The 18,121-nt window shown below is 51.7% G+C and overlaps 1 protein-coding gene across 4 annotated transcripts in view; it reads right to left on the bottom strand.

Annotated features, from left to right (window-relative positions):
• Positions 1 to 17,881, bottom strand: part of DCAF6 (DDB1 and CUL4 associated factor 6) — a 49,720-nt gene extending 31,839 nt beyond the window's left edge. For 2 of the 4 annotated variants that reach the window (XM_056108549.1, XM_056108546.1), the window contains exons 1-7: positions 17,652 to 17,880; positions 10,452 to 10,513; positions 7,457 to 7,549; positions 6,942 to 7,127; positions 5,439 to 5,552; positions 2,619 to 2,754; positions 484 to 698 (exon numbers count right to left, since the gene is read on the bottom strand). In XM_056108549.1, the coding sequence (XP_055964524.1) occupies positions 484 to 698; positions 2,619 to 2,754; positions 5,439 to 5,552; positions 6,942 to 7,127; positions 7,457 to 7,549; positions 10,452 to 10,513; positions 17,652 to 17,748 (903 nt within the window). In that variant the 5' untranslated portion in view covers positions 17,749 to 17,880. Of the gene's footprint in view, positions 1 to 483; positions 699 to 2,618; positions 2,755 to 5,438; positions 5,553 to 6,941; positions 7,128 to 7,456; positions 7,550 to 10,451; positions 10,514 to 17,651 lie in introns of all 4 variants that reach the window. The other 2 variants (XM_056108548.1, XM_056108547.1) reach the window with 2 other exon arrangements.
• Between the last annotated feature and the right edge of the window lie 240 nt (positions 17,882 to 18,121).

Genomic DNA, 18,121 nt, shown 5'->3' with positions numbered 1-18,121 from the left:
CCCAATCTTTCATTCGAGATTTCTGTACGTCCTTGCAGAGTAACAGTATTCTTTTTTTTTTTTTGCTTTTTGGATCATACCCAGCAACGCTCAGGGGTTACTCCTGGCTCTGCACTCAGGAATTATTCCTGGTGGTGCTTGGGGGACCCTATGGAATGCTGGGAATCGAACCCGGGTCGGACGTGTGCAAGGCAAACGCCCTACCCGCTGTGCTGTTGCTCCAGCCCCAATAACAGTATTCTTTTGAAGTCCTTCAGGTTCCTTGCTTTTTTCAATTGGCCACCTTCAGACATTTTAAACGTTTCTTGAGCTTCGAGGTCACACCTGGTCATGTGAGAGGGAACTCCAGGCTCTGTGCTCAGGGGCCCTTCCTGGCAGTTCTCAGGGAACGTAAGCAGTGCCGGGGTTTGACATGGGGTCGGCCAAGTGCAGGGCAAGGGCCGTGAGCCCCGAACTCCCTCAAGGCCCCCCGCGCCCACTCACCTCTTCTCTCCTCTCCTCCGCCGAGGGCGCCTTGAGCTCTCTGGCCGTGTCATCCTTCGGGTCGAACAGGTAGATGTAGTCTGAGGAGTAGCTGACCAGGATCTCCCGGCCGTCCTCGCTGTAGCACAGAGACGTGACCCTGCAGGACTTGGTGCTCAGGTGGGAAGGGATGAAGCGAGCCACCATGCCCGTGGTGCCCCGGCCCGCGTAATTCCCTGAGAAGGAAACAGGAAGTCCTTACGTCTGGGGGCTCTGACAAAAACAGTATCTTAAAACTCTGGTCTGAATTATGAAATATGTGATTTCATGTAGCCATTTAAATGCAAGCTATCACCATATTCTATTTCTAGATGAGGCTCCTTTTTTTTTCAACAGATTTTATAACAAAATAAAAGAACACAGCATACAAGCCCACATGGCTTCAAAAGAAATTCATGGTTGCCTGGAACTGTAAATTACATACATGATTTATTGGGAAATGAGTGACTTAATCCGCTTAAATGATTTGTGATCACAGTCATACCAAACCACCTTTGAAAAATTCCCCACACGCTAAGATAATTTAATGATAGAGATAAGAAACTGATACTTGTTATGATGATAGATAAAACAAGGTAATATCCCTTTAAAAATCATTCTTGCTTCACTTTCTGTCTTAACATTTTTTGGATTGTCAGGACACTTTCCTCCAAGTGGGGGGACGATCGCACAGCTAATTAACTAAGTTGAATGTCAACAGAATATACTGGCAGCTGGAACTCTGTGCCCTGGATCCTAGGAGTGCTGGAACTGTGTCGGGGTCCTAGGAGTGCTGGAACTGTGTCTGGGTCCTAGGAGTGCTGGAACTGTGTCTGGATCCTAGGAGTGAATCCGAAGAAGCTAACTGTGCACGGTGAGGTGATACCCTGCCCACGCTGTTACCAGGACCCTCTGTTGAGGAAAAACAATAAAGCCTGGAATTTCGTGTGATTATATTACGACTGTGTGCCTTAAATATTCGTGTCTAAAGAGAGAAAGTCCTCAACCATAGTCCAGCAAAAAAATCCCAAACTGGTCTCCCACTTCAAGAACCTACATCCATTTTTACTAAATATTGTAAGCTTCCGGCCACATCCACCTTTATTTGCATCAATACAAAATACGTGACTATATAAAAATGTAAATGCGTGGGTGTTTGTGTACATACGCACGCATCACCTTTTGTGTTTGTGTGATTCCTAGCTGCTTTAGATCAGAAAACGCTAGTGTGACTGAGCTTCAGATCAGTGATCTCGCAAGTGACCTGACCCCCCGAGGAGCGAGGAGGAAGTCTCAGTGGCTTTAAACTCAGCACTGCCACAGCGGGAGCAGCACTTGGGCCCAGGAGGCGCCCGTGACACACACCCCCTAGCCGGCCCCTTTCCTATCTCTCCGCCTCACTCACTGTTATCCTCGTGGCTGAAAATGGCCAAGAGAGGCTCAGGACGTCTGGCCGGGGCTAACTGGTGTGTCCATCCCGCCCCCTAGCCACCACCAAAGTCACGCTGGCCGGAACTCCAGAATGTGACCCTCTGCGGCGTCTGGAGACAGGGTCAGTAGTACACTGGGGTCATACTGGATTAGGGCGCCTGCATCCAGTACGGCCGGGTCTTTACAAGAGGAGGGACACGTGGACAGACACACACGGGGAGGATGGCATGGAACGATGGAAGCGGAGGATGGAGTGGTGCATTTACAAGCCGGGGGATGCCAGGGGTCGCCAGCAACCACCAGAAGCTGGGGGCGGAGCATGCAACGGTCTCCCTGCGAGCCTCCAGCGGAAACCAACCCTGCCAATACCTTGACTTCAAACGTGTGGCCTCCAGAACTGTGAGAGAATAAATGTCTGTTGTTTAGGCCACCCCGTTGGTGGCAATTTGTTATGTCAGCTCTAGGAAACGAATACATCAAGTGTTACGTTTTGAAGGGATCAGGTACACTGCACAAGTATCTGCCTGTTACAGTCAGAAACCCGTGGAGAAACGCTCATTCAGGCACATCACTTAAAGACATTCTACGGGCGGGAAACTTGGGCCTCGATACTGTAAGAGCACAGATACGACCCGAAGCTCGACTCCCTGGCCCGGGCCCCTGCGTTCCCTCGGAGACATGTTTACCGGTGGCTCTGGTGCCCAGCATCCGGCGGTCGTAGATGCGCACTGAGCTGTCGGAACACCCCACGGCAAGGTAGTAGGGGATCGGCGGGCAGATGGCCACGGAGGTGGCAGCGCGTCGGCAGTTAATCAAAATGTCCTACGAGACAGAACACGTCACCCATTAGGTGGAGCGTGACAGCAGAGATGAGGTTGTGTTTCAAGCATCCGGTCTGAAGACAGGCACCTCTCCCGGAAGCTGCAGTACAGTGTGTGATGAGACAGGCGAACACGAGCTCACAGGCCCCTGAGTGTCTGGACCAAGCGCGGGGGGGAAAACCCCACAAATGCGGGCAACACGCCTCCTCGCGGTCGCCTCTAAGGAAAATTCTGCTGTTCTGCACAACTGGCCTCACACCTCAAAAATTAACTTCTAGGGGCTGCAGCATCGATAGTACAGCAGGCAGGGTGTTTGCCTTGTACGCAGCCGACCCGGGTTCGATTCCCAGCATCCCATAAGGTCCCCCGAGCACTGCCAGGAGTAACCCCAGAGCATCACTGGGTGTGACCTCCCCAAAAGAAAAATATTAACTTCTAACCCAATATTGGCTTGTTAATAAATCACTCAAAAATTGTAAAAAGCCAATGAAAGCAGAGAATCAAAAAGCAATTAATAATGCATGTGAATAGTGCCAAAAGCATTAAGAAGAAAAAATTAAAAACCATTCTTAAAAAGTTACTCTGATTTAAGATGGAAACACTGAGTAATCGGCTCTATAAATATCAGCTATTAAAAGCTGCAATGAAGAAATGCATCATTTCATGGTTTAAGTACAATTTCAAGACTACATTCCATATCATACAACTTCGGTTTTTTAATTTTTTTTTGGCTTTTTGGGTCACATCCAGCAATGCTCATGGGTTATTCCTGGCTCTGGACTCAGGAATTACTCCTAGCAGCGCTGGGGGTACCATATGGGATGCTGGGAATTGAACCCGGGTCCACGGCGTGAAAGGCAAGCCCCTACCCACTGTGCTATCCTTCAGCCCCTACAACTTCAATTATTGCCCCGAAATGCTTTCCTATTTTCAAACCAAAAAATGAACATCTTTCTTTAGATATTTTAAGACTTCTTGGGTCACTGAATAATAAGGATGGAGACATAATATACTTCCGTGGCAAACATTGGCCATTATTTCACACACTCAGTATTCACGACATTTAATTATGATTGTTGCTCTTAAAATATAGTAAGTAAGTAAAGTAAAGGCCCTCCCGTTGATCGTCGATTTGCTCGAGCGGGCCCAGTAACATCTCCATTGGAGACTTTGTTGTTACTGTGTCTGGCATAACCAGACTAAAATTTATATCATGTGTAATAAAACATGTAATAGAACGAGCCGATTTAGAATTCTTACACTTTTCTTAGCTTGATATGTCTTCTTCCTTCCCAGTTCAAAAACAAGCTCCGCATTTATAAACCCTCTCACCGGAGAAGCATCCTTCGGGGATCCTATTATTTCTATTTTGCCTATGATTCTAGCTCTCTTGGTACTCTTCGGTGTTTCAGGTCTTAATTTACCTTAAAATATATTTAATTATGGGGGCTGGAGTGATAGCACAGCGGGGAGGGCACTGGCCTGGCATACAGCCGACCCGGGTTCGATTCCCAGCATCCCGTAGAGTCCCCCAAGCACCGCCAGGAGTAAATCCTGAGTGCAGAGCCAGGAGTGTCCCCTGTGCATCACCAGGTGTGACCCAAAAAGAAAAAAAAATGAATCAAGAACCTCACAATGTTACTCGTAAAATCCCTCCCACCAAATGCCTTTCAATAAAGCTAACCAGTTAATGATGGTGAACTAGTTAATAATTACTCTCACGAGTCAACAGTTACTAGTTGACTAGTTAACAATTACTTTAGTTACTGGTATTTTATATTTTGCTTCTATTCTTTTTGATCTATGAGAGCCCTGGAATATACTAACCAACTCTTCAGGTTTTTCTCTTTTGGGGGAGTTCCAGAGGGAGTGACACCCAGCTGTGCTCAGGGATCACTCCTGGCTCGGGGGATTGAACCCGGGTCGGCCATGTGCACGGCAAGCACCCTCCCTCCCCACTCTACTATTGCTCCAGCCCCTACCCAGGTTGTCCAAAGCGGGAATACATATTGAAAAAAGTAGCACTGTAGCACTGTCCTCCCATTGTTCATCGATTTACTCGTGTGGGCCCAGTAACGTCTCCATTGGAGACTTTGTTGTTACTGTGTTTGGCATATCGACTACATCACGGGTAGCTTGCCAGGCTTTGCCGTGCGGGCAAGATACTCTCGGTAGCTTGACAGGCTCTCAGAGAGGGACGGAGGAATCGAACCCGGGTCAGCTGAGTGCAAGGCAAACACCCTACCCGCTGTGCTATCGCTCCAGCCCTATTGAAAAAGTACACAGATTTAACATGTTTGACATGTAGAATTAAAATATAAGTTCTCTGACTTCCCTACGCGGTTTTCTGCTTTTGGTTTTTTTTTTTTTGCTTTTTGGGATGACACCCAGTGATGTTCGGGGTTACTCTACACTGAGGAATCACTCCTGGCGGTGCTCGGGGGACCCTATGGGATGCCGGGGATTGAACCCAGGTCGGCTGCATGCAAGGCAAACGCCCTACCTGCTGTGCTATCGCTCTGGTCCCAGGTTTTAATTTTTTAGACTGACTAGATATACGAATGGTCTTTGCAAGATGAATATTTTAAATTTCATTCATGATCTCGTAACACAGAGATAACTTATGGTTCCAGTTTATTTAGAATCTTAACTTGGGGCACTATTTGTACAAAATCCCGCTCTTACATCTTTGCAGTCTTCCTTCGTGCAGCTGGTTTTGATGCGCGTGTCAAACCACCTAACAGTCCCGTCTTCACCACAGGAGAGAAAAGTGTACGGGTCATTGGGTACAGTCATGATCTAAAAGCCAAAACGAAAGAGTGGGCAAAATTAGTTGGAACAGACAACTCTGGGAGCCAGGGAAATAATACAGGGGAAAAGATGGAAATTCTGCAGCATATGAAAACTCCTATGTATATAGCTATAATATATAGCTATAATATAATATAATATATAACCATAGCTTCAATAACACGTCTGGCTGTCCTCACCAGGGCCCCTTGGATTGGGGCAGGTTGAGTTTCCCTCCCCGCCCCGTGCAGAGCTCTGGCAGCTGAAAACCACAGCCATGCTGAGACCACTCTCCACACGCATGAAGGTACCGGCAGAGGAACAAAGGCATGAGGGTCCCGGGGCTGAGATCTCCAAGCCTGCTTGGATCGGGGCTGAGCATCCTCCACCCAGATCCTCCATCTTCCAGTAGGCAGGGGTCACACCCACCAACTGCCCCCCAGCGCCGTGTAATCCCATCAATGGCCAAGACCTAGAGACTGCAAAACGCAGCTCCCAGACATCTTATTATCTCATTCTTGCTTTGGACAACCTGGCAGGCTACCGAATGTAACCTGCTCACACGGCAGAGTCTGGCAAACTCCCCGTGGCACACGCAATATGCCAAATACCAGTAACAAGGATGGGTCTCATTCTCCTAATCCTGAAAGAGCCTTGAATATGGCACTTTTTAAAAAATCTCAGGGCTAGGGCGAAGGAGACGTTACTGGGGCCTGCTCGAGGCAATCGACGAACAACAGGATGATCGTGATCGTGATGAAAACTCCACTGCTAGGCAGAAGAGCAGCAGAACATGAGGCAGGGCTCTAGCCTGGCTGTGGCTGAGAGGGTTCAACCCTCAGCACCACGCAGGGTCTCCTGAGCCCCACCAGGAATGGCCCCTGAGCACAAAGCCAGGAGTAAACCTTGAGCACTGCTGGGTGTGGACCCCCCCCCCAAAAAAAAACAAAAACAAAAACAAATAAAACACTACAAAAAAAGAGAAAACACCACAAAAAGCAAATAAAACTGCAGACTTGCATTCCTGACATAACTTATATTCCTGACATGAACACTGACATAATTTCCAATGTTATCCACAAATTTATCAAAATAGAGTTTCTCGATATTGTGTTTGTTTGGGGGCTCAGGGCTGACTCCTGGCCAGGAATCACTCTTGCTGGGCTCGGGGGACCCTATGGGATGCCGCGAATCGAACCCCAGCCAGCTGCGTGTCAATGGTTTTTCCTATAACTGCATGAATGTACACACATCTGCGGACACATTCACAGGTACAGACATCTACATATCTACACATACATACACACACAAGACACACATGGATGATGTGTGTATATATATATATTTTATATATATATATAATATATATATATATATATAATCCCGACCACACGCTACCTCATAGGTAGTCCCATAATGGCACGTGAACTGGCACTGTCGGTTGGTTTCCGCGTCTTGCTCGACGTTGGTATAAAATATGACTCCATCCCCAGAGCACGAGACAATCTGCTTATCATTCGTGCACGGTAAGAACTTGGCGCTAAAGATGTTTGCCCGGTGCCCTGAGCGAATCGTTGTCAAGACCTAGAACAGAGAAGTCGGTCTCGGTAACGGCCTCTTCCTAGGGAGACGCGTCTGTTCGGGTTCACCCCCCCACCCTCATCCCCACCCTCATCACGTGAAACGTCATCACCTCACTCCAAATGACCTGGGGAGGGGTGAAACCCAGACGATGATGTATTGTGCCCCCCGCCCCCCCGCCATCCTATTTGCCGGCCTGTGATTTTCCGACGTTTTCCATTGGTGACCACAGACCCGTGCTCCTCGACCCGTGCTCACCCAACTCTCCCACTCGCCCCTGGCTCAAGCACAGCATTCTTCCATCACATGACAAGCTTTATAAACCACTTTACCTTTCTGCTATAAGGGTTACTGATGACTAACTTGGTATCGTCTGAGCCAGATAGGATATATTCTCCGGTCTCATTCCAACAGATTGTATTAACCTACAAAGAAATTGGAGAAGAAATTAAGTGAACTGGACAGAAGGAGCGGCCTGCCATCTTTCATTTAACTGACAGTTCAAACTTCTCAACACTAAACAAGGGAATGCTTGTGGAAAACAGAATACACTGATGTCCTCATTGAGAAGACTTCATTTAGCAAACACGGTGCTTTAAAAAACTCAGAATAAAATGTCTGAATCTTTAGCAAACACAGTGCTTTAAAAACTCAGAATAAAATGTCTAAATCTTTAAGTTTTGTAATCGGCTAATCAATTTTTAACTTATTTTCTATCAAGACATAAAAAGGAATTAGACAAAGTTACTCAGAGTTATAGTAATCAAGACTATGAGATATGACCACAGACAGACAAATATATTAATGGAACAGAACCGATTTGGAAATTAGATCTAACAAGGCATCCAAAATCATTTAATGGCCCAAGAAGAGCCATCTCAATAGATGCTGCTGAGACATCTGGATATACACACAAGCAAAAGAAGGCACCGGAACCCCGACTTCACAGCATGGATGTAAACATTTCAAATGCTTTTCAAAATATTCTACACAAGAGAACCAAAATTGTGTCTGAGGTGGAAAAACAGGTGTATATCAGGAAAACAAACTCACGATGAATTACCACGTCACATCCATTAGGGTGACCGTAACAGTAAGAAGAAGAAACAAGAGTATGGCGGTGAGGGTGTCAGGAAATTGTGCAACTGTCAGTACTTGAAAAATTAACAGCAACCGACAACCCCAACAATTTCGCAATCAAGTGCAAATCCAGAACAAGGGGAAACTTGTCCCCCTGACCTGGAAACAAGAGGACAGAATGCTCATGGCTCAGAACCGCCCCAAATACGAGAACCCCAACCCCAGGGCTGGAGCGACAGCACAGCGGTGAGGGCGTTTTCTTGCACGCAGCCGACCCAGGTTCGATTCCCAGCATCCCATAGGGTCCCCTGAGCACCTCCAGGGGTAATTCCTGAATGCATGAGCCAGGAGGAACCCCTGTGCATCACTGGGTGTGACCCAAAAAGCAAAGCAAAAAAAAAAGAACCCCAACTCCAGGACCATCTGAGGAACGGACGGATGCACAAGGGCTGCTCAAGTGCTCAACGCAAGTTATCTGAAGTACTACACAGCCATAAACTAAAACTGCTACGTGCCGCAAACAAGTCCATTCAGGAACCTTGAAAACATGACACCAAGTCAAAGCCAGGGTGGAAAGTTGCACAGCCTGGGGTTGGCTTATCTGGAGGCCCAGGCAGGCCTCTCCAGGGGCCAGTGGGCGGTTCAGGGACGGCCAGCAGCCAGCCGAGTGGGCATGGGAATGAGTGATAAGCTGGTCTTGACGCCCATTTCCGGAAGGAGAAAATATGCCAGAACCAGGAGCAGTGATGCCAGGCTTCATGGACTTACTAGATAACATGCTTTATGGTGAACTGCATGGCACAAAAACAACATCTACATTTAAAAAAACACAGTGCCACTCTCAGCCACAGAGCAGCAACAAGAACCAGAGTTACTGGCTCACGGTCAAATGTGATTACATGGTCAAATATAATTGTTGAAACAACTGGAAAAAAAATAACAGTACCCCATGAGTGGGCAATGATAGCAAATCTGGGATAGGCTTTTAAAATTCATGAACAGAGAAAACAGAAGAGGATGAAATCACGGATGTGTCGAATCTGGGCCGCAGCCCAGACCACGTGTTAGCTGGGGAAAGCGTGTTTTGAAATGCTGTAATGAAAGCTGGGAGGCAGGGCTGGAGCGACAGCACAGTGGGGAGGGCATTGGCCTTGCCCGTGTCCGACCTGGGTTCGATTCCCAGCAATCCATAGGGTCCCCCGAGCACTGCCAGGAGTGATTCCTGAGTGCACGAGTCAGCAATAACCCCTGTGCATCGCCGGGTGTGACTCAAAAAGCAAAAAATAAACAAAATTTTTTTTAAAAAAAGAAAGCTGGTTGCGGCTGGAGCAATAGCCCAGCGGGGAGGGTGTTTGCCTTGCACGTGGCCGACCCAGGTTCGATTCCCAGTTCCCACAGGGTCTCCCGAGCACCGCCAGGAGTGATTCCTGAATGCAGAGCCAGGAGTCAGCCCTGAGCATCACCCAGTGTGACCCAAAAAGGGGGGGGGGGGGGAATAAATAAATAAATAACAGCTGGGAAGCAAAGGACCCCATCTGGGCTCTGAAAACCTGGGTGGCCCTCAGAGAGGCCTGGGGGTGATTCAGCAGAGGGGGCTGCGAGCCTGGGGGACTCTGGGCGAGGGGGCGAGGGGGAACCAAGGGTCTGGTCAGAGAACGTGGAGGGGGGGATGTCGGAATGTCCCCAGCCACACTCTAGGGCAGCAGGGAAGTGAGCAAGTGCATGGGCAAGAAGGAACCAGGCAGGTCCAGAACGACAGACAGAGGGGAGGGCGTCGCCTTGCCCACAGCTGACCTGGGTTCAATCCCCGGCACCCCATGTGGTCCCAAGTGTGCGTGTCCCTTTCCCCCCAAAAAAAGATGCAGCCCTGGGGCTGGAGCGATAGCACAGCGGAGAGGGCATTTGCCTTGCACATGGCTGACCCGGGTTCGATTCCCAGCATCCCATAGGGTCCCACAGCACCGCCAGGAGTAAGTCCTGAGTGCAGAGCCAGGAGGAACCCCTGAGCATCGCCGGGTGGGACCCAAAGAGAGAATAAAAAAAGACGCAGCCCATGACCGAGAGGGAAAGAGAGACAGGACAGAGTCCAGCAGCCAGAGGAGACCCCATCTCCGGAGAGACGCGTCCTGCCGGCGCGTGCCACCAACACACGGGGACCCGGGGCCTTCCTCCAAGCACACGGCCGAGGGCCGGGTCCCCGCACATCGGACGCCCCGAAGGAGGAAGGGGAGGCGTGATGGGACTCACACAGCCGTCATGCACATTCAGGGTCGCTTCAAGTTTCAATCTTTGGATAAATTCTCTTCTTCCTGTTCGAAAGAAAGACAAGAGTCACATAAACGCCTGGCGGAGAGCGAGGAGCCCTGACACCAACCCCCCCGGGGCCGGCCTGAGACCCTCCTTTGTAAGTGGGCGCCGGGTGCTCCCTGACCCCCTCCAGGCCTCCTGTTCGGCATCATTCACCCATGCACCTTGTTCCTGATGGCTTCATTAGGGCCACACGGTCGGCCAGTGGGACACAACAGCCAAGGGTCCCCCTGGCCGATGTGGGTGGCCAAGACATGTGTCCGGCAGCGAAAGTGGCACAGGAAACAAGGAAACAAAGGGAGGGGTCGGTTGGTGAGTTAAGCAGGGGGCCAACAGTGTGAGAAAGATGCCCACGTAAGCACACCTCAGGCCCCCCATGCTCTAACCACTGAGCCAAATCCTTGGCCCCAGAAATGTTCCAATTTCTTAAGTTCGATTCCCAGTGATGAAAAGAAAGTAAAAGCAGGCCTAAAAGTCCACCCAACAATAGGGCCAGTCCCTGCTCTGAACCAGAGAAACAAGTTTCCCTTCAAGGAATGAATCATCTTTCCCGAAGACCGGCCCAAAGGATTCCTACTTATTCAGAAATGGCAGTGAAAAGAAGCTGAATGTATGACAAAGACCAATAATTAGCTCAGGAACCAGGCTCCGGATTGCAGAGAAAATAAAATCTGTACTGAGCGCCCACTCCCGAAGACAGATTTCTCTATTGTGTCTCTGTGCCATTCAGCGGAAAGTCCACGTTTTTCCCGTGGCCAAATTGTTTTCTTTCTCCTTGTGTATAACTGGAAGGTGGTTCGGTAAAGGATGAACACATGGATTAAAAAAACAAAACAAAACATTTTGTTTTCCTGCATGGGGGAATGTTCTGAGGATCTTAAACTTATTAGAATAATAAAATAGTCTGCAGAAATTCAATATTTTCAAGGACTAATTAGGTTATACTTTATGTAACTGACTTTTCAAATCTGATTTCTAATTTTGAAAAAATGTCAAAACTGTTGTAGCATAGTTTTTTCCCAATTAATTTATTTTTTAAAATTTCCACACCAGTAGTAACAACAGGTTTAGCAATCCTACTTAATCAGGGCAGAAGAGCTAGTACAGAGGGGAGGGCACTGCCTGGCACCTGGCCAACCCCAGTTCTATTCCCAGCATCCCATCTGGTCGTCCTGAGCAATTCCTGAGTGCAGAGCTGGGAGTAACCCCTGAGCAGGGCCCAGTGTGCACTGCCCCGCCCCAGCCCCCCAGAAGAAAGAAAACAACCCTGGAAGAGTCAATAAATGATTGAAATCAGTCACATGTCACCAATTAAGTTCATTAGGATGCTAAGAAAGAAAGGAAGGAAGGAAGGAAGAAAGAAAGGAAGAAAGAAAGAAAGAAAGGAAGAAAGAAAGAAAGAAAGGAAGAAAGAAAGAAAGGGGCTGGAGAGATAGTGTAGTGGGTAGGGCATTTGCCTTGCATGCGGCTGACCCAGGTTTAATCCCCGGCATCCCATAGAGTCCCCTGAGCACTGCCAGGAGTAATTCCTGAGTGCAGAGCCAGGGAGAACCCCTGAACATTGCCAGGTGTGACCAAAAAAAGCAGAAAGAAAGAGAGAGGGAGGGAAGGAAAGAAAGAAAGAAAGAAAGAGGGACTGGAGTGATAGTACAGCGGGGAGGGCGTTTGCCTTGCACGCGGCCGACCCAGGTTCGATCCCGGGCATCCCATGTGGTCCCCCAAGCACTGCCAGGAGTAATTCCTGAGTGCAAAGCCAGGAGTAACTCCTGAGCATTGCTGGGTATGACCCAAAAAAAGCAAAAAAAAAAAAAAAAAGAGAGAGAAAGAAAGAAAGAGAGAGGGAAGGAAAGAGAGAGGGAGGGAAGAAAAGGGAAAGAAAGAGAAAGAAAGAGGGAATGAAGGAAAGAAAGGGAAAGAGAGAGGAAAGAAAGAGAGAGAGAGAGAGAGAGAGAGAGAGAGAGAACATTTCCAAATAAGCCTCCAAGCCACACTGCCCCAGGCAGAGGGTGTTGGGCTGAAACCCTGAGGCCCTTCCCAAGGTGGGGCAGGCAGATTCCTCCCCCACCCCCCCACTTCCGCTTCCTTCGGGCCCAGCAGCCACCCCCACCCTCCTGTCCAGCTGCTCCTGGGGCACCTGTGGCCATGCCCCACCGCCTCCGAATTTCGGTCCTTCCAGCCCAGTAGGAGCACTGCAAGTCTGCCGGGAAAGTTGCAGAGAAGCCCACCAGGCCAACCAGCCACACCAGCCAGCGAGAAAACCCTCCGACGATGGCTTCAGGGCCGGCTTCAGGGCCGCCCGGTGAGGTGGGACCATCGATCCCCACAAATGGACTTTCACTGATCCCGTTTCTGGTAATCCCATTTGCCATTTTGTTGTGGCAGGCAATATGACGTAAATTTTTTATGTGTCTGCTAAGAAGTCAGGCTTTGGGGGTGGGAGGGAAACTGGGGGCACTGGTGGAGGCGGGATGGGTGCTGGAGAGAGACGGGGAGAGGGGAGAGGGAGAGAGAAAGAGAGGGAGAGAAGGAGGGAGGGGAAGAGAGAGGGAGAGGGAGAAAGAGAGGGAGAGAAAGAAAGAGAGGGAGAGAGAGGGGGAGAGAGAGAGAACTTTCCCATCTGCCACCCCGTCCAGCCATTTCTCCCCGGAGGAACTGCAACTGGACTTCGGAGGCGGGGGCAGACAGACTAGGGCTGGGAAATTCGAACCCGAAGGCTCGCTCTGAGACCAGCAGTTACTTCCACGCCTCAAGGTGGTCTCTCTCACGGCAGACTCGAACTCCAAACGCCTTCCCATCCACACACCCCGAAGAACCGATTTCTAGGACAGAGGTTCCCAAACAGACTTGGCCTACTGCAACTTCTTCAGAAAAAGATGCCACAGTGCCCCGTTGGAAAATGAAGCCACAGAAGGCAGTCCCCATTCCAGGGGAGGGGGGACTATTCCGGAGCAAACTAGGAGTCTCAGCTTCCCACGGGGTCCCGGCAGTCACACACCGGTCACGCTGGCCAGATCTACTTGGGCGGCCTGGCTGTCAGTCGCCTTTTCACACTTCCCTTTCTCTGACCCCTTATTCCCCACTGGCAGGCCACAGGGCCGTGAAGAGGCACCCCACTACTCGCCCGAGTACCTACCGCAGAAGCCCCCCAAAGCAGGAACAACACCCCTGCTGAAGCCGTGGAGAGACAGGGTCGCTTGCCTCTCCAGCACTGCGTCTTCAGCCAAGAATGCAGTGACAGCACGAGCGCCACCGCTCACCGCTCTGGAATTTAGTCCTGTTCTCGATTACCCGCTTGCCTGTCGCTTGCCAGCCAGGCCAAGGACAGGTCTGGAAGGAGAGACGTCAGGCCTAGATCTGAAAGCCTCGCCACACGGCAGGCAGGAGCTGGATGGAACGGGGCCACGCAGAACCTTCGCTCTAAGGGAACTGACACCAGCGTGCTCGGCACCTGACACCGGTAGCGGCCGAGGCTGCGACGCAAGGGCCTCCCCTCGGGCATATACTCTGCCCCTTCCACGCCCCGGCCCCCGAGTTGGCTGGAAATAAAGCTCAGTGGACACCTGCCACACGGAGCTCCACCCTCCGTGCTCACAGCAGTCTCCACCTAGACATCAAAACCGCGTGCAGTGCAACGTGGCCGATGGGTGACACAACCCCGTCGTGAAATCTCAGTAACACAAAGGAATGAGGCATTGAGAAGCAGAACCCAGTTCAATGTGACGGAAATCCTGGCCCTGTGCAAAAATCCCATCTCCAACGTGCTGTGACTTCTCTCGCTGCGCGGGGATCGGGTTCCCCAGCACTCCTGACGCGACGTCATAGAAGACACAGGACAGACCGCTGGCCACTGACCATGGCCAGCCTCACGCAATGAGCACCGGGGACTGGTCTGGGGCGTTCGCTTGTTCTGGTTTGGGCCGCACCAGCGGTGCTCAGCCCTGGCTCGTGACTCTGTGCTCTGGAACTACTCTGCATCAGAGTTAGCCCCGGTGGCACTAGGGGACATGATGGGATGTCGGGGATCAACCCTGGGACGGCCACAGGCAAGGCCAGCGCCCTCCCCCCTATTCTGTTAAAGCCTCAGGAGTAAAGACAAGCCCAAGTGCACTGAGGGCCCTATCCTGGTATGTTCGCTCGAGACGGGACATGGGGCAGCTGGCCGAAGGGTCCACGGGCTTGCTTGCGTCATTTCCCGTCACCCTCACATGCATCCACAATGATCTCAAATAAAAAGGCAAAGGGCAAACAAAACTTTCGTGCCAGGACAACTCCCATCTTACTTGACTTCATAGACTCTGTTCAACACTTAAAGGTTATTTCAATTCTGGGGAAAAAGAAAAAAAAAATCAAACTTATCTGAGGTCACCATGATCCAAATACTAAAACTGGCCAAAACGAACAACAACAACAAAAAAAACACTACAAGAAAGCTCTAGGCTAGCATCCTAGAAGAGCAGAGATAACAAAATTTCCACTAACATAAAAGACAGAACTACAAAAAAAAAATTCATTTAGCATACTTACAGAGAATTTTGCCCAGAAATTGAATGTTGGCTCAGCAAATTAAATTGTTATATTACTATGGGGGGGGTGGGAGGGATACTGGGATCCGTGGTGGTGGAGAATGGGCACTGGTGGAGGGATGGGTACTCGATCATTGTACAACGAAAACCCAAGCACAAAAATTTGTAAGTCTACAACTGTACCTCATGGTGTTTCACTAATAAAAATTTAAAAATTAAAAAAAAATTGTTACATTACTATACCAATGAACAGAACCAGTGATAGAAAAATCCTACGAATCAGTCAATGAGGAAAGAAACCTTGGAAAAAAATGCAACAGTTCTAAGAGCATGAAGGACCACCATGTCAGTAATATTCAGTCACTAAACTCACAATCACATGTCAGAGGGCGAGTCACAGGACAGCAGGCAGGGAGCTGTCCTTGCATGTGGCAGCCCTGGGTTTGATTACCAACATCACATAGGGTCCCCTGAGCCCCGCCAGGAGTGATCCCTGAGCGCAGAGCCAGGAGTGAGCCCTGAGCATCTCTGGGTGTGATGCAACAAAACCAAACCAAACAAATCAAATAAAAACCATCCACTGGGGAGTACAAGGCCGCCACTCTCCAGCCCGGAGCCACCGGGCTGGAGTCAACATAATACAGAGGCGGAATTATGAGCCGCCTAGCAAGGTGAATTCCCAGCAGAGAATCTATTTGCAAGTGTGTGCAAACACCGGTAAGCACCAGAGCACACTCTGACTGGGCAGCGAGCGGCCAATGCCATTGAAAACGCTGACTTAGGGGCTGGAGCGATAGTATAGCGGAAAGGGTGTTTGCCTTGCAGGAGGCCAGCCCAGGTTCAATCTCCAGCATCCCATAGGTCGCCCAAGCACCGCCAGGAGTGATTCCTGAGTGCAGAGCCAGGAGGAACCCCTGAGCATCGCCGGGTGGGACCCAAAAAGAAAGAAAAAGAAAGAAAAGAAAAGAAAAAGAAAATGTTTATTTAGAAGAGTGGTTTCAATCCCCTGTGGCCTGGTGGCGGAAAGCCACGGCGCGTCACCCAGTCTAGAACGGTCTACGCTGCCCGCGGGCCTGTCAGAGGAAGCAGTAACCACAGCGAGCGTCTCTCTTCTCTGATAATGCGCTTTTGGGGGGGAAGCGGGGGGCTCTGAGCTTCAGAGCTACCGGCACAGCCTAACCAAGACGCTGGTCTTGGGTTAGTCCTTCCCACTAACTCAAACCACACTTCCCAACTTCCACCCATCTTTTGAGATCATGGATGGGGGGAAAAAAGAATTTGTCCACTTTCTGGGCCGGGAGAGATAGGACGGCCGGGGAGGGTCCCCTGAGTGCACCAGGAGTGATCCCCGAACACAGGAACGGGAGTAAGGAGTAAGTCCTGAGCACCACCGGGTGTGGCCCAAAATTAAAACAGAGAGAGAGAAAGGGAGGGAGAGAGGGAGGGAGGGAGGGAGAGAGGGAAAAGAAAACAAACATTCCACTTTCCCTCAAAAAAGAACAAGGTGGCAGCGGTGGCAGAGGCTGCGGCTGCCCCAGGCCCGGTGACTGGCCAGCACACATGCAGAACTTGGCAAGTCCCCGTGCCTGGTATTCCGACGGGTGCCAGAGGGCAGCTTGAAGGCCGGGCACGCTCTTAGCAGAGCCCGATTTAACCAGACTCAAAAGACCGAGCTGCTCCCCTTACACCAAAATATCCCCTGCACTGTCCTGCCGCGGAGGGTGGCCTGCGCTGCTGGGAAAGTGTGTGTCCCCCGACTCCATAGGGACTCCATAGCAGCGGGGTCCCTGAGAGGGGGGACAGCTGGGGCTGGCTCAAGCACCTCATCAAAGGGGTCCCTCCACCACCTTCCAGGGGCGCCCTTCCCCCCTGACCTCCCGCGCCGCAGGACACCATCTCTCCCCCCTGGCCTAGAAACCACCTGTCTGGGGTGAGAACGGGAAGGAAGCGGGGCTGGGACGGAAAAAACGGACACAAACGGCCACTGATGAGATCAATGGGCGCCAGGAGCGATTTTCATTTCACTTTTACTGCGTTGTTGAGGGAGGGGGGTGGTGCACACCTGCGGGTGCTCAGGGGTCACTCCTGGCCCTCCGGGGTGGTGGAGGGGGGTTGGTCAGCCGCGGGGAAGGCAAACCCCTTACTGGCCACCACCAGCACGGGGCAGTACCCCGCCGCTGACTTTCACGTTTTTCTCCCCCACTTTCTCTGCCCAGGAAAGTGCATGTGCCGCCGGAGGCGCTGGAAAGCAAGCAACAACGGAGGATGAGGAGGGTGGGCTGGGCGCTGGCCGAGACCCCTGCAGCGTGGCACTTTGGGAGGAGGGGGGCAACGCGATGTCCTCGTCCGGACCGCCAGAACCCAGTTGTCAGAACCAGACCGGGACGCCCCTGCCCTCCGCTACAAAGTAACGAGACGGAATTTGCAACAATGTTGCCCTTTGCAGCCGCTACAGTATCAGAGCGAGAGGGACGCGGCGCGGAGCGCCCGGGGGACCCTCCGGGGCGCGCCGCGGCGGGTCGCGGGCCGGCGGGATCCCCTCCCCGCCGCGGATCCCCCCTCCCTCCCCAGCGGGACCCCCGCCCCTCCTCCCCCCTCCCACCCCCCCAGCGCTCACCCAGGTAGCGGCTCCGCAGGCGCGCCGGGTCCTGCAAGCCCAGCGAGCGCTGGCGCACGTCCCACAGCAGGTGCGGGCAGGCGCCCCCCCGGGACATGGCCCCGCCGGCGCCGAGCGACCCCCCGCGCCGGGGCTCATGCGCGCGCCGCTCACGCCGCCCGGGCCGGCCGCGCCCGGGCCTGGGCGCGCCTCATGCCGCCCCGCACACTCGCCAGGACATCCAGACACCGCTCGGTCCTCCTCGGGGGGCCCCCCTCGGGGACGCGGAGGCGGAGCGGGGGGCGGCCAGACTCCGCCCTCCCGCCGTCGTCGTTGTCCGGGCGTTCTTTTTTTATAACCCCGCCCCGCCCCCCGGCCCACTTCTCGCGAGAGGATGACGCGCCCCGCCTCCCCGCCCTGCGCCCCGCCCCCCGGGGGGTGAGGCCGGCGCGGGGGGAGGCTGCCCTCACCTTGGGAAAGGGAGTCCCCGC

Source organism: Sorex fumeus, unplaced genomic scaffold (assembly GCF_029834395.1).
Source record: "Sorex fumeus unplaced genomic scaffold, SorFum_2.1 ptg000226l, whole genome shotgun sequence".
NCBI classification, from domain to species: domain Eukaryota; kingdom Metazoa; phylum Chordata; class Mammalia; order Eulipotyphla; family Soricidae; genus Sorex; species Sorex fumeus.
Note: the sequence above shows the minus strand (reverse complement) of the source record. Positions and strands in the feature narration are given on the sequence as shown.